Source organism: Canis lupus, chromosome 3 (genome assembly GCF_011100685.1).
Source record: "Canis lupus familiaris isolate Mischka breed German Shepherd chromosome 3, alternate assembly UU_Cfam_GSD_1.0, whole genome shotgun sequence".
Lineage (NCBI taxonomy): Eukaryota > Metazoa > Chordata > Mammalia > Carnivora > Canidae > Canis > Canis lupus.
In genome coordinates, this window is record NC_049224.1 from 575553 (window position 1) to 598451 (window position 22899).

Consider the following 22899-nt stretch of genomic DNA (forward strand, 5'->3'; position numbering starts at 1 on the left):
AATCCATGGGGTAGAGTAAGGGCTAATTTAGTAGATGATGAAGTTTTTATCACATCAAAAGAGAAATGACGACCTTTTCAGTAAAATGTCTGTTTGGAAACAAAGGCCCTTATCCCAGCACAAAAATAATTTACAGATAGAATGAAGAGCTAACGACACCAAATGAAGTCGCACAGGGGTGCCTGGGTGGCTCAGTCGGTTAAGCTCAGGTCTGGATCTCAGGGTCGTGAGACCGAGCCCCGCCTCTGGCTCTGCACTGGGCATGGGGCCTGCTTGGGATTCTCTCCCCCTCTCCCTCTGCCCCTCCCGCTCGCTCTCTTTCTAAAATAAATAAATAAATATTAAAAAATAAAACCAGTACAGGTATCATAAGTGCTTAGGAGAGTTTGTCATAGACGCCAAGTTAGAGACTGCCTGGCCAAGGGCTCAGAGATGCAGCTGGTTGGAAAGCGGGTGGTGGGGCACTCGGATGGGTATCAGGAAAGTGCACGTCAGGAGTCACCCTCTCCCCTCTTCCTCGTTCACTCAGCTAGGGAAGTGTCGCTCGACCTGGTCTGGGCAAAGGTGGGCAAATGGACCTCTGTGGCACATATCGTAATGGCCTTCTTGGCAGCGCCCACTGTAACCCGGAGTGTGGCACCCTCAGAGTGCTGTCCCATCCAGTCGTGGACCTGGCTCGTCACGGGAGGACATGAGCACAGAGACAGGTCCCGTGCGTGGCACTGCTGCTTCAGGGATACACGTCCCAAACCAGAGGTCCGTCGTGGCGGGGCCTCTGTGAATTGTCTAGCGGAGTGTGAGGAAGACCCTGATGAGGTTTCACCACGGGGACTGAGCAGAGAACACAAACACCTCTGGGATTTGTCACCAGCATCTGCTTCCATCACCTCTTAGCCGTACGATGAGGCCTTTAGTCCAGACATTGCCCTTACATCTCAAATCAATTTTCTAGAAGCAGTGCCGGGCCAGGTACTCCCCGGGGGTGAGCAAGTGCATGTTGGTGACTCCCTGGGGAAGGCCTGCTTCGCTGACACCATGTGTGATTTCTCGGGCCTTCTCTCCCTCCAGTCATACCTGTGCGACCCCTAGTCCGCTGGCCAGGTAATATGCCGTCACTGGGAGTTAACCTATTGGCTCTTGGCCAGCAGCCGGGGGATGTTCCCTTTGTATCCGTGCTTACATGCAGGAGATAAAGTAGGATTTCTTCACCAGGGCTTCTCAGGACGTTAACTTCGGCCACTTTTTAGCTATGGGTTAAAAATAAAAGCCGTAGCTATTGTTATTTTAATTCTGCGTCTCTGCTGTGTTAATTGTGAGAGTAACAGCAGTAGGTGAAAACTGGTCTTTAAATCGAAAGAACTGTGGGATTTTAACCACAGTGAGTGGGTTTTGAGGAATCCATCAGATGCTCTTCACATAAGAGATTGTCTTTATTAAGAGAAATTTGTCCTGAAGATAATTTACAATCTCCTAAGGAAAAAAGCTTATGTTAATTAAAAACCTACTGCAATTTAAAAATAATTTTTCAAGGGAATTTCTTTAATACACTTTATGTGAAACCCTACTTTGCTTTGTAATCGAGGCAGAACCGAAGGAACCGCGGGTGCAGCTAATAGAGGACGAGCTGGTAGGGACCGCGGCCCGCGTCTTTGGAGAAACTAAGACTGTGGATTATTTTTGCAGAAGTCAACGAAAGGCTCCGTCGTCCTCGACCACGTGTTCCGTCACGTAAACCTGGTGGAGATCGACTACTTTGGGCTGCGTTACTGCGACAGAAGCCATCAGACAGTGAGTACCGCGCCTCCCTCCGAGGCCACGTGGCTAAACATTTCAGCCTCTCTCGGGCCTTCCCCGACGTGCTTTTAGGCACGTCATTTCTTCGTAACTGGAAATGGCTTTGGGAACTTTGAACGTGTTTTTCCTTACTGTCGCTTTTTGCGTTTTTTTTCCTCTTTTGCCAAAAGTCTGTAGAGTCAGGTGTGCGCTCCTCTTTGCAGAACACGTCCCAGGTCTTCCTGTCTGCACCCCTGTCAGAGAGGACGTTCCCTCTATGCTGTTAGGAGAACTGAATGAGCCACTGAGGCAAGTTGGGAGGCAAGTGGCTGGTCTCGCGGAGCCGCAGTTACTGCTCACCTGCCTTTTGGGAAATCAATGGTTAAAGAGAAAAAAACACAGTGTACAAAGGTGCTTATCTAAGTTTTAGAAGCTGAATGAATAACTATAAAATAAGTAAGTAGCAGTTTCCGCTCATGGGCTTGAAGGAGTAAGGGTAATAAAAGAAACCAAAGCTTTGGTGTTCGATGTTGATCGTGAGGATGTAGCCTCTTCCTAGCTGCTTGGATGGCAGAGTTGCTAAGATGCTCACGACCTTGGCTGGTGGACGCTGTGTGGTGTCAGGTGAACAGCTACTTCTTCAGTAATGAGTGGGGGACAAAGACTTTGGAGGTGGCAGTTTGGGGTATGAAAGGACATTCACCGGTGCCTTTAGTTCAGCATAAGGACGGTCTTACCCTCCGACACCGTCTTACTATGCAGAGCACTTCCACGCCCACCTTAGAGACCCTGTTTGACTTCTGCTTTGTGTGTTACTCAATGCCTGTTGGGGTCAAGATTTCCTCTTCCTACTTCATCAGTTCTCCGGGTCTCCATGGGGCCACGCGGGGTCTGTTCAGCGAGGCACCTGATGGTCTGGGTGGGGTCTTTGTGCCCTGTCACAGGAATGTGCTAGGGTGAGAAGAGACGCTCTTGACGGTGGTAACTTGTGGTTTTCCCTGAGCCACTTTCATAATCTGTTTTGTTTCACAGAGGATTTCACAAAGCAGGAATAAAAAGTGGGGTGTGTGTTGGTTGGCTTTCCATAGGAAGGAGAGGCTTTCTAAAGGCAAACGGCCATTAAGGCACGCTTCAAGGGAAGGGAAACGGGCATCTTCAGGAGCGCCCAGACTTGTGTCCTGCACAGGCCATAGGTCAGGGACTGTGACTCTTTACTCAAAGGTTGAGTTGAAGGCTATAGAAGCTGTCTTGCATTTCATTCATAGTTTTGAAAGAACATTTTTCCTAGTAGAGAAAACTACTGTTTCCTGATCTTATCTAGTATGTCAGACTTCGCTGGAAAGATTGACTGTCTTGCTAAAATTATGTACACCTCATCTCTCTCTCTCTCTTTTTCAAACTTTGCAAAGGAAGAAAAATATAAATGAAAAGCCAGAGAAAGAATTTCGATTGAGCCACCCAGGTGCCCTGCCAGAGAATTTGAACAATGGACTGTATCATTGCAAAAAGAATTAGCAATTGGTATTGATTCACAGTTTTCTGGGGCTTATATTAAAACCAAATTTTTTTTCTCCTCTTACCTTTATTCCTGAGGGTTGGCATTTGTGATATGGTTGCAATGCAGGTTTTAGAAGAAATTACAGTTAGAAGGAGAAAGCTCTTGTCATGTTTTTTGGATACTGTAAGAGCATCAGGTGTGCAAATCACATAAAACTGTTCTTTGCCTCCTGAGTTTAGTTCTTTCTAGTGAACGAAGACAAAATAGAGGTGATTTGTAGACATTCCCTAGTCTTTTCATGTTCAAATGTATTGTCATAAATGTATATATAAATATACTTAATATATATTTATTTTTAATATATATTATTGTTATAAATATATATTATAAATATATATAATATATATTATATATATTTAACTGTAAGAAGCTGTAAAGAGGTCATGAAAACTTGCCCCTCTCCCAGGTAATCATCTCGTCAAAGCATACTGGAGGGCTGATCGTGTACCAGGGTAAGAAAGGTGGTTCCGTTACTGATTTGCTTCTCTTGGGCATTGAGGCAGAACTAAGGATTTCCTTCAAGGAAAAGGCCAATGAAGGCCCTTCATTCCAGAAGAGCAACCACCCAAGGCACAGCTTTGCTTCTAGGGACGTTGTCTATGAACCCAAATCCTATTTCTCTACCTTTTCTCTGTGTTAGTAGGAGCAGGCCCACATAGCCCTCTGTTACTTACAGCAAATGTTTAAAAAATAACCCTGTGTTAGAATGGCACAGGATGCAGCGAAAAATTTTTGTCTTTAAAAATAACGATTTCCATGAATTTGCCTGAATTACAATCCATTAGATTGGATTTTGTGTATTGGTTTGCTCCTTTTCTGCATCAAAAAGTTTACTTTTAAAGCTTTGTAACCATCTTTAAAATAAGATCTATGTGGAAAAGACTTTGAGGCCCTAAGAGGGACGTCTTAGGTCAACTCTTGAGGCAGATAAAGAGAAGGAGAAGAGCTAGGGGTAAAAGGAAGAGGGACACCAGCAGGAAGCCCCAGGTTCCTGTTCCCCTTCTCCCTGGCAGTGGATCATGCCTTGAGGCCAAACTGTGTCTAGGTGTGAGCGGAGGGCGTGTCCCTGGGACACATGGACCTCCCAGGAGCCGGGAACTTGTTTGTCCTGGAGGAGCAGGGTAGCCAAGAGGCTGGATCTAGATGTGTCATCACCACCACCACCCATCACCATCCTCGTCGTGATGCATCAGAAACTGTGGAACATTTTCATATGCTGTCATTACGTGCTCAAAACAACTGTGCAAACTAAATATTATCACCCTACCGTCAGCAATGAAGAAACGGAAGCTAAAAAGGTTAAGCCACTTCCCCGAGGTCAGACAGCCAGCAAGTGTTAGGACCGGAATTCAGACCTGAGTCGTCATGTCCCCGGCACCTTCAGCCACTATTGTATCCTGACATGGATGCAGGATGGAAAGGTCCTACAGACTTAAGGTACTAAGGGCTTCCCTCTGTACGCAACTTGCATAAGATTTGTTGAGAGGAGTTAGATGCTATTTTCCAACAAGCTGACTTCTCAGATTGACCTGTGGCAAGAGAGTTTATTTAGGCCTCGTATTTATGCCTTCATGTAGTTGCTCAGTAGCAATGCAAAGAATGCCTGATATGTGCAGGCCCGATGCTAGAGCCTTCTCTGTTTTTCACATAGTCTTAGGAATTCAGGGGAAGGGGAGTTTGCTGTCTGGAATATTAAATGAAACATACAGGTTTTCTTAGTTGGTTTCATAAAACCAAGTCCTGGGACATTCATGCAACAAATGCATAGGATTCAGGTGTCACCTATGTGTGCAGAGTAACAGCGAGGCAGAAATAAGCCTGGGTAGGGAGAAGCTCTCCATGGAGACAGCCGACTTGGTTGGTGTGGGGCACTCTGGGCACCATGGTTTCTTCACTTCATAGGTTGGGTCTGTGAAAGACCCTCTAGGAAGTGAAGACATGCTTCTTGAGACTGAATCAACACCGTGCTGCCTGTGTTACTTTAGGCTTATTGTATCAGACTGGCCCTTAAAGAGTCACAGTGGGGGTCACGCACCATGGTTCCTTTCCCTAAAGACAAACGGAGAGCACTTAGCGGCTGCATCGCCTACTTTCTGCTCCGCTTTGGCCTGTGTTGTCCTGGTTCTGTCTTGATCCACACTGGTCTCTGCAGGGGATGTAGCTCTTTGTTTTTGTTTTGTTTTGTTTTGTTTTGTTTTGTTTTTGTTTTTTTTTCAATCGGGGCCTTGGTTCATCAGAACAGAAAATTCCCAGCCTGATTTAAGGTAGATGAGAGGGATTATATGAACACATGTAAGAGTCAAAGAGTCCCCGACTCCTTGAAGGAGCCTGCCACTTACTAGCTGTAAATATTTACAATTTCCTCAAGTACCGATCCTGGATGTGGAACAGCAGAGCTCCCGGAGTACCTGCTGCCAGCTTCACGGCTCGCTCGGCAGAAGCACCGTCTCGTTCTCGGCCTGAGGCCTGTAGCTCCGCAGCTCACCGCGGTGCGCAGCCTTTTCTTGGCTTAGCCTCCCAGTTCCCAGCACCTGTGAACGTCACCGTATACGGCAGAAGGGACTTTGCAGGTGTGCCTCAGGGTCTTGTGCAGGGAGATCACCCGAAGTCATTGGCGTAGGATCACTGTAACGAGAAGTCTCCTTCTACAAGACGGAGGGAGCGTCACAGTGGAGGCAGAGGGCAAGCCCGTGCGATTACTGGAAGGGCGCCTTGATCCAGAGGGTGCACGCAGCTCCTAGTGGCCAGAAAAGCAAGGAAGCAGGTCTTGCCCTGGAGCTCCCAGAAGAAACGCAGCCCTGTGGCTGAGCTGGGCTGCTGTAACAAATCACCCGAGACTGGGTGCCATGAACACGGAATACGGATTTCTCTTAGTTTGGAGGCTGGAAAAATGAGATTAGGGTGCCAGCGTGCTTGGGTGAGGGCCCTCTCCCAGGTTGTAGACAGTCTAATTCTCCTTGTGACTTCACGTGGCAAAGAAGAGCACTTGGTCGCTCCCTGACCTCGTCCTGTGAGGCACTAAGCCCGTTCGTGAAGACTCTACTCTCCTGACCTAATTCTCTCCCAAGGGCCCCACCTTCAAATTCCAGCATATTAGGTATTTGGATTAGGATTTCAGCATATGAATTTGGTGGGGAAGGGCACCAACATTCCAGTCCGTTGCACCCAATGAGAGCATTTTGGACTTTTGACCCTTGAGAATCATAAGATGGTAAATTTCTGTTGTTTTAGGCCAAGTTTATGGTAATTTGTTACAGCTGCAAAAAGAGACTCATACGCACGGGTACAGTGGGAAGCATTTTTGTTTGCTCAGTGGAAATATAAGGGCTTTCTTGTTTGGATTCACCGATTCGGCAGAAACCCGAAAGAGGGTTATTTTGCCTCGATGATAATAGTATACACCCTCCCGCAGGCACTCAGGATTCGCCCGTGGTTAGGGCTGTGCATGCATCCCCAGGTGTCTGTGAGCAGTATCAGTGGCTTTTCCAAGATGAGTTAGGTTCCTTACTCTGGGAGAGGGATGATGAGACCTATTCATGATGGGCAGCGAGTTGAAATTACAATGCAGACTTCCTTAAATAATCGGGGGAATTTGAAATGACTCGGAGGCTGTCAGACACTTGAGCCTTCCTTTGGGTGTTCCGAAGTTGCTGTAAGTAGAACAGGTAAGTGCCTTTGGAGTCACAATACAAGTCTGAGTCCTGAATGTTCAAGTCACGTATTTTTTTTTTTTTTTCTGAATGTTGAGGAGAATAATGCCTCCCCTCCCTGCTAACTCTCGAGATGGCTACGGGACCAAATTACAGAAAACATGAAGGCTCTTTGTAGATTATAAGGTGCGGAATCTAGAGAAGGGCTTTCGTGTCAAAGCTAGGCTGGAGGAAACTACTGCTGGTGGTACTTGTTTAGAAAGGTGGAGGACGGGGATCCCCGAGTGGCTCAGCAGTTTAGCGCCTGCCTTTGGCCCAGGGCGCGATCATGGAGACCCGGGATAGAGTCCCATGTCGGGCTCCCTGCGTGGAGCCTGCTTCTCCCTCTGCCTGTGTCTCTGCCTCTTTCTCTCTATGTCTATCATTCATAAATAAATAAATAAATAAATAAATAAATAAATAAATAAATAAATGTGGAGGAGGGGAAAGGAGGAAACAGTCGGGAGGATAGAAGAGGCAAGATCAAATCTGCTCTGGACTCCTGAAGACCTCTGGAGGTTTCTGAAGATGCGCCCTAATTGGTATGGAAGGCAGTAATGAGAAGTGTGATGTCCCAGAATTGCTTCTGGCTTCAAAACGAACAGTCGTCCTGTCTGACTTGGGGGCTCCTGTACAAATTGCTGTGTCAAGGGCAGAAGTTCGATACATAGAGCTTTTCTCAGGATATGAAATTCAGCTTGGCTTTGGGGACGAGCATGTTGGATCTCCTGCCCCATGACTTCAGGGGTCGGGGGTGGGGGGCGGGGAAGCTTAGAGATGCACCAGTGTGTGACTGTCCTCTTCCCCCCAGGGACCTCCTGTCTCCTTCATCGACACAATAAAAACAGCCAGCTGGTAGCTCCCCAGCTCCTTGGTCCTCTGCACACACCCACCCTTCCTTCCCGTCTCGCGATGCAAGAGCCCAGTGCCACCGGCCTGGGTCTTACCACCTCTTTCCTGTATCTCTAGCCTCTCCCGCATTTCCCTCCTTGCGCTCAGGGTCTGGGCATGCTCAGGTCCCTCCCAGCTAAAGGGCCCCTACCCCACTCCCATGCACTCATCCGTCTGCTGCCATATTGATCCCTCCGTGTCACACATGACCTCCACGAAGCATGGTCTCCACTTCCCGAAGCCTGTTCATTCCTAAACCTCTCAGGGTTCAGCGTCGGTAGCCATCCCGGCTCTGGAACTGTCCTCAGGGGCTCTCGCCCTTAAGTCCAAGTGACACTTGCAGCACTTACTTTCTTGACCTGTGGGTTCAATCGACCCTGATGAGTCCTTGAAATCTCATTTTGCTCCCATGACAGCAGTTCCCCCTTTTTCCCCTTTTCAGGTTTTCTTCTGCTTAGCCCTATTTAGTCTTGATGATGACTTTTCCTTTGCCTCGTCCTAAACACCATAATGGTCTTGTCAGTCATTTTTCTGACGCGCTAACTGGATACAGGTCGTGTAACGTGTCTGCTTCTGGCACTATTTGTCCCTGAAATAATTCCATCAAAAATATGAAACCGTGTGCTTGTCTGTATCCTTCCCACTGCCCCCAAACACTCGGAGTGTTACTGAGCAGAGATGGCCCTTCCGCTGGGTGCTAGCAGGCAGGCCCCGCTGTGGGTAAAGGGTGTTCTTTCTTGCACCCTGATTTCACTGTATTTTGCAGTGTGAGGTTTCACTTTCTGACCTCATGTTCTGGCAAGTGTCCATAATGACTGATAAGATGTGTGAGTGATGATGTGAGTTCTCTGTGTTTGAAAGGAAGACAGGAAGTCTGTCCTGCTGGATTATTACAGATCGACACTTTGCTAGTCAGGACATGGAAACAGCTTGAGCATCTATCAATGGATGAATGGAGATGTGGGATTTTTATATATATATAAATATATATATATTATATATATATATATAATATATATATATATATCCACACACACACACACACTCGTATGTCATGGATTGATTATAGATATAACACGTATACAGGATGGAATATCATGCAGTTGTAAAAATGGCATATTTCATAGGCTGCTTGTGACAACACGGATGGACCTTGAGTGCATTGAGCCTAAGGAAATAAGACAGAGGACGGCAAACACTGTATAATCTTACGTATACGTGGAGTCTGAAAAGCAGAGCGGCCCCCGGTGGCGTAGTTAAGCATCTGACTCTTGACTTTAGCGCGGGCCATGATCCTAGCGTGGGTAGGATGGAGACCTGCACCCAGCTTCACACTCAGTGCGGAGTCAGCTGCAGGATTCCCTCCCCCCCGCCCCCTGCACGTGCACCTTCTCTCTCCAATCAATCAATCATCAATCAATCAATCGATTGATTCTTTAAAAAAATAAAAATAAAAAAATAGAAGCAAACACCAGGCTCCTAGATGCAGAGAACAGACTGGTGGCTTCCAGGGCGTGGGGAGCGGAGGGGGTTAAGGTGGACAGAAAGTGAGACCTCCCAGTTATGAGGTCTGGGGATCAGTGCTCAGCATGATGACTGCAGTGGATTCCGCTGTGTTGGTCCTTTGAGAGTTGCCGGGAGGGAGGCTCTTAGAAGTTCGTATCACGAGAAAAACAACTGTGAGGGGTGAAGGCTGTGACTTATTCTGACCTCAGACCATTACACCGTGTAGCTTAGACTGTGCCGGAGCCCCTGCCCGGGCGGAGCTCTCATTTCCCACTGTCGGGTATGCCGCACTCTCCCACTCCTCCGTCGGCTCCATATCTCTATGCCTGTCGAGGGTTCAGGTGATCCCCCAGGTGCATCGAGGGCTCAGGTGATCCCCCAGGTACATCTCCACCCCCACACGTCTCAGGAAGCAGGAGCAGACTCTTTATCCAGACTGTCTGCAGTCATCTATACCCCAACGTCTGGGACAGCTGTACGGCATCGGGCGACCCTCCTGACTTTTCTGTGCCTCAGTATCCCCATTTATGAAGTGGTGACATTGATAGTAGCTGCTTTAAGGGACGGTAGTCAGGCCTCCAGAAGCCTGCAGAAAACATGCAGACCGGGGCTATCAAGTGGTGGCAAGTATTGGCTCTAGAGTAAGAGTGTTCTTGCACGTGTCTCAGGTGGGATCCGCGATGCAGCGTGTTCAGAACCGACATCACCAGCTCACCCTCCAGACCTGTTTTTTTTTTTTTTAAGATTTTATTTATTTATTCATGAGAGACCCAGAGAGAGGCAGAGACCCAGGCAGAGGGAGAAGGAGGCTCCCTGTGGGGAGCCCAACGCAGGACTCGATCCCAGGACCCAGGGGTCATGCCCTGGGTCCAAGGCAGATGCTCAACCGCTGATCCCCCCAGGCTTCCCCAGACCTGTTCTTACTTAAAAAACATCCTAAGGGTACTGATGTTCCAGATTTTTTAAAAAACTATGTGCTCTGTGATGTGATGAGCCCTGGGCGTTATATGCAGCTGATGAATTGTTGAAAACTGGAATGCTGGCTCATTGAATTTAAATAAAAAAACCCCTATGTGCTCGTGTTGAAAATTTTAGGTCGAGAATAAAAATTGTATTGATTTAGATACAGAGTTTGGGACGCCAATGCTCGGCTGCTGCGCTGAGCGCCTCTCCTTGGTTTCCTGCAGCCCCTTCCTGGTGCCCGTCGGTGCTGCCTGGAAGGGGTGGGACGGGGAGCGAGGAGGATGAGCGCATCCCATGAGGAGCAGCGGGTGCAGGGCCTTCGGGGTGGTCGGGGGGTGGGGAGGCTTCGCAGGCCGCCTTCGCCAGCACCTGGGTGTTCCTGATCTGGGTCGCTAGGGGAGCGTCCTCGAAGGCCTGTGAGCGCTGTTCCCTCCTCTGCTCCTCTCTGAGCATCAACGTCTTGCTCTTGGTGTCTGAGCTGCAGCAAGCTCTCACCTGCATTTTTCTGTGCATGCGATAAGCCAAATATTTATTATTTCAATGTCGTTTAAAATAATACTTTGCAAGCATGCTTGAAGTGAAGGCTGTTGAAAAACAACTAACGCGTACAATTACCCTTTTTCCCCCCTCACAGTATTGGCTGGATCCTGCAAGAACCCTCGCTGAACACAAAGAACTGATCAACAGTAGGTATTTCGTGTTAATTTTGTTCAGGGGTGTTGGAGGTGCTGTGGCATCCTGGGGTGGCTGGGCGCGGGGCCCCAGGGATGAGCTCGGGCCCCAGGGTGGGGATGTGGGTGTTGTGGGTGCGGCCAGACTCCCCCTTTAACCCTGGGGACTTTTCGGTCGATACGGACTCTAAGTACATCACATCTTCATACTCCATTTTGCCCGCCTTTGACTTGCCAGGGATTTTAGAACTTTTTTTTTTCTTTATATTTTCACCTTAAAAAGAAAAAGGCAGAGAGGCATTGATTTGAAGAAAAGGGTCGACCGCCGACCTTCCAAGAGCTGGAGCTCCTCAGGGTCGGGAGCGTGTTGCGTCTCGCACGCTCTGACGTGCCCTTGTGTCCCGAGGGCTTTCCATGGCTTCGGGGCCCCCTGTGTTTTCGGGGGCCCCGGTCTTACCAGCAGGGATCTTCTGCAGTCGCCGGGTGTCACATTGAGGCCGTATATTCTGTAACTATGGCCTTTGGGGCCCAGGTTTCTGTTCACGGGGATGCGCGCACGCGGGTCCCTGCAGGCCGGCCCTGGGTGTGCAGCAGAGTCATATTTTTTTAATTATCTTTTTATTTTTTTTATAACTATTAAGGAAATTTAATATTTAATCATATTTTAGTATTTCATTATATTAATTTCATCAAGGTCAGATACTTGAAGTGGTAAGCATCTAATTAATCAGCCTAAACATATCTGTGAGAAAGATGCAGGGTCTTGGGTTGAATTTGCTGGGTCAGCATGTGGAATTTGAGATCTAAATGTCATCTTTCCTAAAACACCCTTCGAAAAATTCAGTTGGTTATATTTAGAAAACAAAACAGGAAGCATCTTAGAATAGCAAAATCAAATCTATTGTGAATTACTGTAAATATAATACAATACAAATGTGGCGTATACAATATCCAAAACAAAAGAAGTAATCAATAAAAGGGACAGGAATTTTAGCATACAAAAATAACTGGCAGTTTTTAAAATTTGGTAGTACTATTTTGTAATGAAACATGGATATTTATTCACATCTTATATTAGTTGCTAGAGCTGCCATAGCAGAGTACTGCACCCTGGTTGGTATAAGCAACAATCACTGTTTCCCACAGTTCTGGAGGCCAGAAGTCCAAGATGAAGATGTTGGCAGGTTTGGTTTTGAGGCCTCTCTCCTTGGCTTGGAGGCCACCTTCTTGCAGTGTCCTCACATGGTCTTTCCTCTGGTTATACACATCCTTGGAATCTCTTTTTCTTATAAGGACACGAGTCCTATTAGAATAGGACCCCACTCCATTGGCCGCATTTTAACTTAATCACCACTTCAAATAAGTGATGGCCAAACATGGTTACCTCCTAAGGTGTTGGAGGTTGGGATTTGAACATAATGAATTTTTGGAGAGCATGACCCAGCCTATAACAACATCCTTCTCTGTGACTGATTCTTCCAGTGCCTGCCTCCTCTTTTCCAGGCCCGATTCCAGGTATTGGGGTCAAGCAGTAAAGCTTACAACCTATGTCTCACAGTGGACCTGAGAAAGCAGCAGGGACCAAAACTTAGAGGAAAAGCTTTATGATAATAACTTTGCAAATGCCATTATCCTCAAATCCCTGCCATTTTTAGCTCTGGGCCACAGGCTCCCCCCTTAATTGCTTGGAAGAATTTGACCACTTTTTTTTATATATAATATATTTATTTTTAATTGGTGTTCAATTTGTCAACATACAAAATAACAACCAGTGCTCATCCCCTCAAGTGCCCCACACCCATTCACCCCCACCCCCCACCCTCCTCCCCTTCCACCACACCTAGTTTGTTTCCCAGAGTTAGGAGTCTTTATGTTCTGTCTCCCTTTCTGATATTTCCCACACATTTATTCTCCCTTCCCTTATATTCCCTTTCACTATTATTTATATTCCCCAAATGAATGAGAACATGTAATGTTTGTCCTTCTCCGACTGACTTACTTCACTCAGCATAATACCCTCCAGTTCCATCCACGTTGAAGCAAATGGTGGGTATTTGTCATTTCTAATAGCTGAGGAATATTCCATTGTATACATAAACCACAGCTTCTTTATCCATTCATCTTTCGTTGGACACCGAGGCTCCTTCCACAGTTTGGCTATCGTGGCCATTGCTGCTATAAACATCAGGGTGCAGGTGCCCTGGCGTTTCATTGCATCTGTATCTTTGGGGTAAATCCCCAGCAGTGCAATTGCTGGGTCATCGGGCAGGTCTATTTTTAACCCTTTGAGGAACCTCCACACAGTTTTCCAGAGTGGCTGCACCAGTTCACATTCCCACCAACAGTGTAACAGGGTTCCCTTTTCTCCGCATCCTCTCCAATATTTGTGGTTTCCTGCCTTGTTATTTTGCCCCATTCTCACTGGTGTGAGGTGGTATCTCATTGTGGTTTTGATTTGTATTTCCCTGATGGCAAGTGATGCAGAGCATTTTCTCATATGTATGTTGGCCATGTCTATGTCTTCCTCTTTGAGATTTCTCTTCATGTCTTTTGCCCATTTCATGATTGGATTGTCTGTTTCTTTGGTGTTGAGTTTAATAAGTTCTTTATAGATCTTGGAAACTAGCCCTTTATCTGATACATCATTTGCAAATATCTTCTCCCATTCTGTAGGTTGTCTTTGAGTTTTGTTGACTGTATCCTTTGCTGTGCAAAAGCTTCTTATCTTGATGAAGTCCCAATAGTTCATTTTTGCTTTTGTTTCTTTTGCCTTCGTGGATGTATCTTGCAAGAATTTACTGTGGCCGAGTTCAAAAAGGGTGTTGCCTGTGTTCTTCCTTGGATTTTGATGGAATCTTGTCTCACATTTAGATCTTTCATCCATTTTGAGTTTATCTTTGTGTATGGTGCAAGAGAGTGGTCTAGTTTCATTCTTCTGCATGTGGATGTCCAATTTTCCCAGGACCATTTATTGAAGAGACTGTCTTTCTTCCAATGGATAGTCTTTCCTCCTTTATCGAATATTAGTTGACCATAAAGTTCAGGGTCCACTTCTGGGTTCTCTATTCTGTTCCATTGATCTATGTGTCTGTTTTTGTGCCAGTACCACACTGTCTTGATGACCACAGCTTTGTAGTACAACCTGAAATCTGGCATTGTGATGTCCCCAGATATGGTTTTCTTTTTTTAAATTCCCCTGGCTATTCAAGGTCTTTTCTGATTCCACACAAATCTTAAAATAATTTGTTCTAACTCTCTGAAGAAAGTCCATGGTATTTTGATAGGGATTGCGTTAAACGTGTATATTGCCCTGGGTAACATTGACATTTTCACAATATTAATTCTGCCAATCCATGAGCATGGAATATTTTTCCATCTCTTTGTGTCTTCCTCAATTTCTTTCAGAAGTGTTCTATAGTTTTGAGGGTATAGATCCTTTACCTCATTGGTTAGGTTTATTCCTAGGTATCATATGCTTTTGGGTGCAATTGTAAATGGGATTGACTCCTTAATTTCTCTTTCTTCAGTCTCATTGTTAGTGTATAGAAATGCCATTGATTTCTGGGCATTGATTTTGTATCCTGCCACGCTGCCAAATTGCTGTATGAGTTCTAGCAATCTTGGGGTGGAGGCTTGTGGGTTTTCTATGTCGAGTATCATGTCATTTGGCGAAGAGGGAGAGTTTGACTACTTCTTTGCCAATTTGAATGCCTTTAGTGTCTTTTTGTTGTCTGATTGCTGAGGCTAGGACTTCCAGTACTATGTTGAACAGCAGTGGTGAGAGTGGACATCCCTGTCTTGTTCCTGATCTTAGGGGAAAGGCTCCCAGTGCTTCCCCATTGAGAATGATATTTGCTGTGGGCTTCTCGTAGATGGCTTTTAAGATGTCGAGGAAAGTTCCCTCTATCCCTACACTCTGAAGAGTTTTGATCAGGAATGGATGCTGTATTTTGTCAAATGCTTTCTCTGCATCTAATGAGAAGATCATATGGTTCTTGGTTTTTCTCTTGCTGATATGATGAATCACATTGATTGTTTTACGAGTGTTGAACCAGCCTTGTGTCCCGGGGATAAATCCTACTTAGTCATGGTGAATAATTTTCTTAATGTATTGTTGGATCCGATTGGCTAGTATCTTGTTGAGAATTTTTGCATCCATGTTCATCAGGGATATCGGTGCGTAATTCTCCTTTTTTGGTGGGGTCTTTGTCTGGTTTTGGAATTAAGGTGATGCTGGCCTCATAGAATGAATTTGGAAGTGCTCCATCTCTTTCTATCTTTCCAAACAGCTTTAGTAGAATAGGTATGATTTCTTCTTTAAACGTTTGATAGAATTCCCCTGGGAAGCCATCTGGCCCTGGACTTTTGTGTCTTGGGAGGTTTTTGATGACTGCTTCAATTTCCTCCCTGGATATTGGCCTGTTCAGGTTTTCTATTTCTTCCTGTTCCAGTTTTGGTAGTTTGTGGCTTTCCAGGAATGCGTCCATTTCTTCTAGATTGCCTAATTTATTGGCGTATAGCTGTTCATAATATGTTTTTAAAATCGTTTGTATTTCCTTGGTGTTGGTAGTGATCTCTCCTTTCTCATTCATGATTTTATTAATTTGAGTCTCCTCTCTCTTCTTTTTAATAAGGTTGGCTAATGGTTTATCTATCTTATTAATTCTTTCAAAGAACCAACTCCTGGTTTTGTTGATCTGTTCCACAGTTCTTCTGGTCTCAATTTCGTTGAGTTCTGCTCGAATCTTAATTAACTCTCTTCTTCTGCTGGGTGTAGGATCTGTCTGCTGTTTTTTCTCTAGCTCCTTTATGTGTAAGGTTAGCTTTTGTATTTGAGTTCTTTCCAGTTTTTGAATGGATGCTTGTATTGCGATGTATTTCCCCCTTAGGACTGCTTTTGCTGTGTCCCAAAGATTTTGAACGGTTGTATCTTCATTCTCATTAGTTTCCATGAATCTTTTTAATTCTTCCTTAATTTTCTGGTTGACCCTTTCATCTTTTAGCAGGATGTTCCTTAACCTCCACGTGTTTGAGGTCCTTCCAAACTTCCTGTTGTGATTTAGTTCTAATTTCAAGCCATTATGGTCTGAGAATATGCAGGGGACGATCCCAATCTTTTGGTATCGGTTCAGACCCGATTTGTGACCCAGTATGTGGTCTATTTTGGAGAAAGTTCCATGTGCACTTGAGAAGAATGTGTATTCAGTTGAGTTTGGATGTAAAGTTCTGTAGATATCTGTGAAATCCATCTGGTCCAGTGTATCATTTAAAGCTCTCGTTTCTTTGGAGATGTTGTGCTTAGAAGACCTATCGAGGGTAGAAAGAGCTACATTGAAGTCACCAAGTGTAAGTGTATTATTATCTAAGCATTTCTTCATTTTGGTTATTAATTGATTTAAATATTTGGCAGGTCCCACATTTGGGGCATATATATTGAGGATTGTTAAGTCCTCTTGTTGCATAGATCCTTTAAGTATGATATAGTGTCCCTCTTCATCTCTCACTACAGTCTTTGAGGTAAACTTTAGTTTATCTGATATGAGGATGGCTACCCCTGCTTTCTTTTGAGGACCATTCGAATGGTAAATGGTTCTCCAACCTTTTATTTTCAGGCTGTAGGTGTCCTTCTGTCTAAAATGAGTCTCTTGTAGACAGCAAATAGATTGGTCCTGCTTTTTTATCCAGTCTGAAACCCTGCGCCTTTTGATGGGGTCATTAAGCCCGTTCACGTTCAGAGTTACTATTTAAAGATATGAGTTTAGGGTCATCATGGTATCTATTCAGTCCTTGTTTTTGTAGATTGTTCCACTGAACTTCTTTTAAAGGGGAATTTTAAGAGTCCCCCTTAAAATTTCTTGCAGAGCTGGTTTGGAGGTCACATATTCTTTCAGTTCCTGCCTGTCTTGGAAGCTCTTGATCTCTCCTTCCATTTTGACTGAGAGCCTTGCTGGATAAAGTATTCTTGGTTGCATGTTCTTCTCATTTAGGACCCTGAATATATCATGCCAGCCCTTTCTGGCCTGCCAGGTCTCTGTGGATAGGTCTGCTGTTACCCTAATATTCCTCCCCATAAAGGTCAGGGATTTCTTGTCTCTTGCTGCTTTAAGGATCTTCTCTTTATCTTTGGAATTTGCAAGCTTCACTATTAAATGTCGAGGTGTTGAACGGTTTTTATTGATTTTAGGGGGAGATCTCTCTATTTCCTGGATCTGAATGCCTGTTTCCCTTCCCAGATTAGGAAAGTTTTCAGCTAGAATTTGTTCAAATACATATTCTGGCCCTCTGTCCCTTTCGGCACCCTCGGGAACCCCAATTAAACGTAGGTTTTTCTTCCTCAGGCTGTCGTTTATTTCCCTTATTCTATCTTCATGGTCTTTTAATTGTTTGTCTCTTTTTTCCTCAGTTTCCCTCTTTGCCATCAACTTGTCTTCTATGTCACTCACTCGTTCTTCCACCTCGTTAACACTCGTTGTTAGGACTTCTAGTTTGGATTGCGTCTCATTCAATTGATTTTTAATTTCTGCCTGATTAGCTCTAAATTCTGCAGTCATGAAGTCTCTTGAGTCCTTTATGCTTTTTTCTAGAGCCACCAGTAGCTGTATAATAGTGCTTCTGAATTGGCTTTCTGACATTGAATTGTAATCCAGATTTTGTAACTCTGTGGGAGAGAGGACTGTTTCTGATTCTTTCTTTTGAGGTGAGGTTTTCCTGCTAGTCATTTTGCTCAGTGCAGAGTGGCCAAAAACAAGTTGTATTGGGAAAAGGAGAAAAAGAGAGAGAAGGAAAGAAAAGAGAAAAAGAAAAAAGAAAAAAGGAAGAAAAAAAGGAAAAAGAAGAAAAAGAGAAAGAAAAAGAATAAGAAAGGTGAAAAACAAAAAAGGGTGGGGGAAGCAATCAGAAATCAAAAAGCAAAAAAGAAAAAAAAAAACCCAAAACAAAACAAAAGCCATGACGGAGTATCTTCTGATTCTGTGTACTTCACGTCCCTTGGCTTCCCCTGGAACTTGTCCGTCCAGCTGGTGTTCTGGGGGAGGGGCCTGCTGTGCTGATTTTCAGGTGTTAGCACTTGGGGGAGCTGCTCTGCCCCTGCCTGGTGCAGGGCTCAGTGGGGATAGTTTACCCCGTGAGGCCGCAGGAGGAACAACCGCAGTGGCAGGGCCAGGTCTGGAGCCGTGGAGTCAGCCCCCGCAGTCACCACAGAGCTCTCCGTCTGCAGGGCCTGGATGCTGGCGGGGAGGGGGGGGCGGGGCCGCTGATCTGCTCAGCTGGGGCAGGAGCGTCCTCGCTGTCCTGGGCCCTCCCGGCCTCTGCCAGTCCCGGGGGAGGCGGGATCCTGGGCTGTGTCCGGCGCCCTGTGCTCCGGAGCCTGCGCTGGTGGATTCGCGCTCCCCGGCCGCGCAGCCCCCTCCGCGGAGCCGCCCCCGAGCCCCCCGAGCTGCTCCCGCCCCGCAGCCCCCTCCGCGGAGCCGCCCCCGAGCCCCCCGAGCTGCCCCCGCCCCGCAGCCCCCTCCGCGGAGCCGCCCCCGAGCCCCCCGAGCTGCCCCCGCCCCGCAGCCCCCTCCGCGGAGCCGCCCCCGAGCCCCCCGAGCTGCTCCCGCCCCGCAGCCCCCTCCGCGGAGCCGCCCCCGAGCCCCCCGAGCTGCTCCCGCCCCGCAGCCCCCTCCGCGGAGCCGCCCCCGAGCCCCCCGAGCTGCCCCCGCCCCGCAGCCCCCTCCGCGGAGCCGCCCCCGAGCCCCCCGAGCTGCCCCCGCCCCGCAGCCCCCTCCGCGGAGCCGCCCCCGAGCCCCTCCGAGCTGCTCCGGGTCCCGCCGTGCGCGCTGCAGCCCTTAGGGAGCTCGGCGCACTCTCCTGGGCGCGCAGTTGCTCTGTTAGTGTCCCCGGGAGCCCGAGGGCATCCCCGCCCTCCTGGGTCCTGCTCCAACTCCCCGCGAGCCCCTTCCGCCCGGGAAGGTCGGTGCAGCTCCTGCTCCTCCGGGACGGGGCTCTCCTGTCCTGGGGACACTCGCCCCGGCCTCAGCCCGGCTCCTCGCGGGCCCCTCCCCCTTGGAGGCCTTTGTTTCTTTATTTCTTTTTCCCCGTCTTCCTACCTGGATAGAAGCGCGAACTCTTCTCACTGTAGCATTCCCTGGTCTCTCTTTAATTCTCAGGCCGAATTCGTAGATTTTCAGGATGAGGTGAAGGTCGTCTCGGTAATTTGGTGGGGAGGTGACTGGGGACCGCGCTCTTCCGCCGTCTCGCCCTCCTCCTAAATCATCTTTTCAGAGGCATGAACCCTTTGACACAGAATGCACCCCAGCCGCTGGGGGCGGCGTTAAACCCTCCGTGCGACCGCGGGCGCCCCCTCCGCGGCTCTCCTCCTGGGCAGGGGCCTCCGGGCGCTCCGGTGCCCTCCGGCGCCCTCCTCCGGCCGGGCCGCGCCTTGCCGACTCCTGGGTCCGCCCTGCGCCCGCCTGCGCTCCTGCGACGGTGGCCGCGCCCGCCGGGGCCTGTTCAGCGGGTCCTGGGCGTCGGCCCGGCCTCCCAGGGCAACGGCTTCAGAAACAGGCTCCAGGCTCGCGGGCGGCGGCGACGGGCTCGGGGTGTCCCCTGGCCTGGCCTCGTGGCCCGGCTCCGCTGCTCCATCCACCGAGCCCGGTTCTGGTGTCCCTGGATGCACAAGGGCACGTTCTTGGGGGGGGGGGGGGGAGACCGGTGTTGCCCGTGCTCCCACCGCACAGCCTCCCTGGTGGGTTTTTTTTTTTTTTTCTTAAAAAAGGGAGACCTATATATGGAAAGAAAATGACCACCCTGGTTAAGCGTGGACTGTAACGTTTTCACGCACACGCAGGAATAAATACACAAGGGAGGAGTGTGCGAGGGAGGAGTGTGCTACACAGCCTGGCGGGGGGACTCCCTTCGCCCCGAACCACCGCACCTTACACTCGAGACCTATCCCAGGGTGATGTGTGGACTGTGCCTCATGGAAGCCGGGGGCTGGGGGGCCCAGTTCTCCCCAAGGCCGGCCAGCATTAGTCGTTTCTGGTGTATTCTTCTTGGGGGGGAACATATTTGAATAGCTGACTTTCTTTTTTACCAAAAAGGGATCATACCTCTGGCGCCCGAAGGCGATGGCACATCTTTCCCGATCAGCACCGAGTGCCCCTCTGCCGTGTACTCGGTCGCAGGACCGTATGTGTGTGTTGTGTAGACCTCAGTGGTCCTCCCGCTGCTAAGCATTGATGTTCCGAGGCTCTACCAATTTTTTTGTGTCTTGCTTTCAGGCAGATACATTTTTTTACTTTTTGCAATACTAGTAGGTGGGTGGTTTTTTTTTCTTTTTTTTTAAATTTTTTCTTTTATCTTTTTTGGGGTTTTTTTTTTTAACCATCGGTTCTATCATTGATTTTTCTTCATTGTGTAAAAAACACGTGTTGTAGAAAACATGAAAAGTGGGGAAGTTACCAACAAATGGAAATTGTGCATGACCTCACTAGGGATAAGAACAGGCAACATCCTCAAATATTTGATCTTTTTCCCTGTGTCTGTGAACATGTAAACCCATAACCTGCACAGATATCTGCAGACTTGAGGTCCTGCTGTTACACAATTCTCTGTCCTGTCTTTAATTTTCTATTTTCTTGTGCTTTTAGAAGTTCTTACTATGATTTTTTTTAGACTTTATTGAGGGGGCACCTGAGTGGCACAGCGCAGGTGGTTAAGCACCAAACTCTTGGTTTCGTCTCAGGTCGAGATCTCAGAGTCATGAGATGGAGCCTGGTGCTGGGCCCCACACTCCACATGAAGTCTGCTTGGCATTTCCTGTCCCTCTCCCTCTGCCCGTCCCTTCCACGTGAGCCCTCACTCTCTTTCTGTCGCCAAAATAAGCACCTACATCTTTTAAAAACAACAAAAAAGAACTTTATCGAGGTACCTCTAATGTATAAGAATGATACACATTAAAGATGCAGAACTTGATGCTTCAATACACGTGTTCAGTGAGGGAAGGTCAGCAGGCAAGTTGAAGATGTAACGTGTCCCCTCTGCGTAGTGGGCGCATGTGTGTCGTGGGAGCAAGAAGATCTACAATCCGTCGTCTCAGCAGGTCTCAGCATACAGCTCGGCCCCCAGAGCTGATTCATCTCGTGTGACCGAGACTTGTAGCCATTGGCCAGCACGTCCTTGTTTCTCCCTCCCGCTTCCCCGGTGCCACCGTCCTACCCTCTGCATCTGCGCATGTGACTCCTTTACATTCTGCATGGAGGTGACATCGGGCGGTTGTGTTTTTTTTGTGTCTGGCTCGTGTCACCTTCGTAATGTTCTCCAGGTTCATCTGTGTCCCCTCACATGGGAAGATTTTCTTCTTTTTTTCTGGCTGTATACTATTTTCTTGTGTGCATGTTACCCTCACCTACACACACACACGCTCAACCATGCAGAGGTGATGATAAGGCATTGACTGGGTGCATACGCATCTATGTTCATTCCCCTGGTGCACCGACGGACGCTGGGCTTGCTTCAGTACATTGGCCATGGTGATTAGAGCTGCGTGAACAGTGGAGGGCAGACACGGCCTCAGGATCCTGGCGTCCTCTCCTTCGGATAAGTGCCCCATAGTGCGATGGCCCGATTGTGCGGTCGTTGAACCAGTTTGCTATCCTAGCCACAGCGGACGGGACTCCCTTCCACCCACATCCTCCCGACACGTTTGTCCTTTGCTGACAGCCGTTCTTACAGGTGTCAGGTGGTGATCTCGTGGTTTTTCATTTGCATTTCCCGGATGGTTTAGTGATGCTGAGCATCTTCTCATAATAAAAACAATTTATAATTATAATAATTATATAATAAATAAATATCTGTTGGACATTTATGTGCGTCTTCTTTGGAAAAATGCCTATTCTATTCTTTTGCCCATTTTTAAATTGTTTTTTTTGTGTGTGTGCTATTGAGTCATAGGAGCTCCTCGTGTATGCTGGATATTAACCCCTTATCCAATAGGTAGTTTACGAATATTTTTGGTGAGCATAGTTTTTAGTAATCGTACAATATCACGCTTCTACTTTGAGTAACTTATAATATGAAATTTAATTTCTGTTTCTTATTTTAGCTGGACCTCCATATACCTTGTATTTTGGTATTAAATTCTACGCTGAAGATCCGTGTAAGCTTAAAGAAGAAATAACCAGGTATGTATTAACTTTGCATTTGAACAGTACCTGTGCGGCATAGACTAAAGGCTTTATTTAATATAAGTTGGGGTCAGACAGTGGGTGGGTGTCTGGCTTGTTTTGTAATGCGTCTCCACGGAGAGAGTTAAACTAGCATCGCGTGAGGCAAATCAGCGCCTGATGATGGATGTGTGTGGACAATGGCATGAACCCGGGTGACGTGATGATGGATGTTGCATCTGCTGTGATGGGATATTTCTGTATCATTGTTGTGAAGACTGCATTCAGCCTTTGAAGTCATGTGAAAAGAGTCATTGAACCGTGGAAAGGAAAGCTATTTTAGGGCTCGGGTTGCATGTATAAATACAGGTTTGAACAGCCAGTTGTTTCTCTTTAATTGGTTATAGCTTACCTATCAGTGGTCCAGGGCCTTCACATACCTGTGTAGGAAATGAAAAGATACTTGCTTTTAGTACAAAGGAGAGAAAAAGAAAAACCCCACAATGTTTTACAACGTATTCCTTCACCTTTGTCATTAAATATTTTATTTTTTAAAAGATGTTATTTATTTATTCATGAGAGACACAGAGAGAGAGGCAGAGACACAGGCAGAGAGAGAAGCAGGCTCCATGCAGGGAGCCCAACGTGGGACTCGATCTCAGGACCCTGGGGTCACACCCTGGGACAAAGGCAGATGCTCAACC

General features: G+C 47.2%; 1 protein-coding gene and 1 long non-coding RNA gene across 4 annotated transcripts in view; one reads left to right on the forward strand and one right to left on the reverse strand.

Annotated features, from left to right (window-relative positions):
• The window catches only part of LOC111094968, a 32195-nt gene extending 12773 nt beyond the window's left edge, over positions 1-19422 (reverse strand). For all 3 annotated transcript variants that reach the window (XR_005356496.1, XR_005356495.1, XR_005356494.1), the window contains exons 1-2: positions 19139-19422; positions 3354-3516 (exon numbers count right to left, since the gene is read on the reverse strand). This is a non-coding gene — a long non-coding RNA (uncharacterized LOC111094968). The remainder of the gene's footprint in view (positions 1-3353; positions 3517-19138) is intronic.
• The window catches only part of EPB41L4A (erythrocyte membrane protein band 4.1 like 4A), a 180509-nt gene that overhangs the window by 71892 nt on the left and 85718 nt on the right, over positions 1-22899 (forward strand). Inside the window, exons 2-4 of the mRNA XM_038532143.1 lie at positions 1684-1788; positions 11015-11066; positions 22135-22213. Of these exons, the coding sequence (XP_038388071.1) occupies positions 1684-1788; positions 11015-11066; positions 22135-22213 (236 nt within the window). The remainder of the gene's footprint in view (positions 1-1683; positions 1789-11014; positions 11067-22134; positions 22214-22899) is intronic.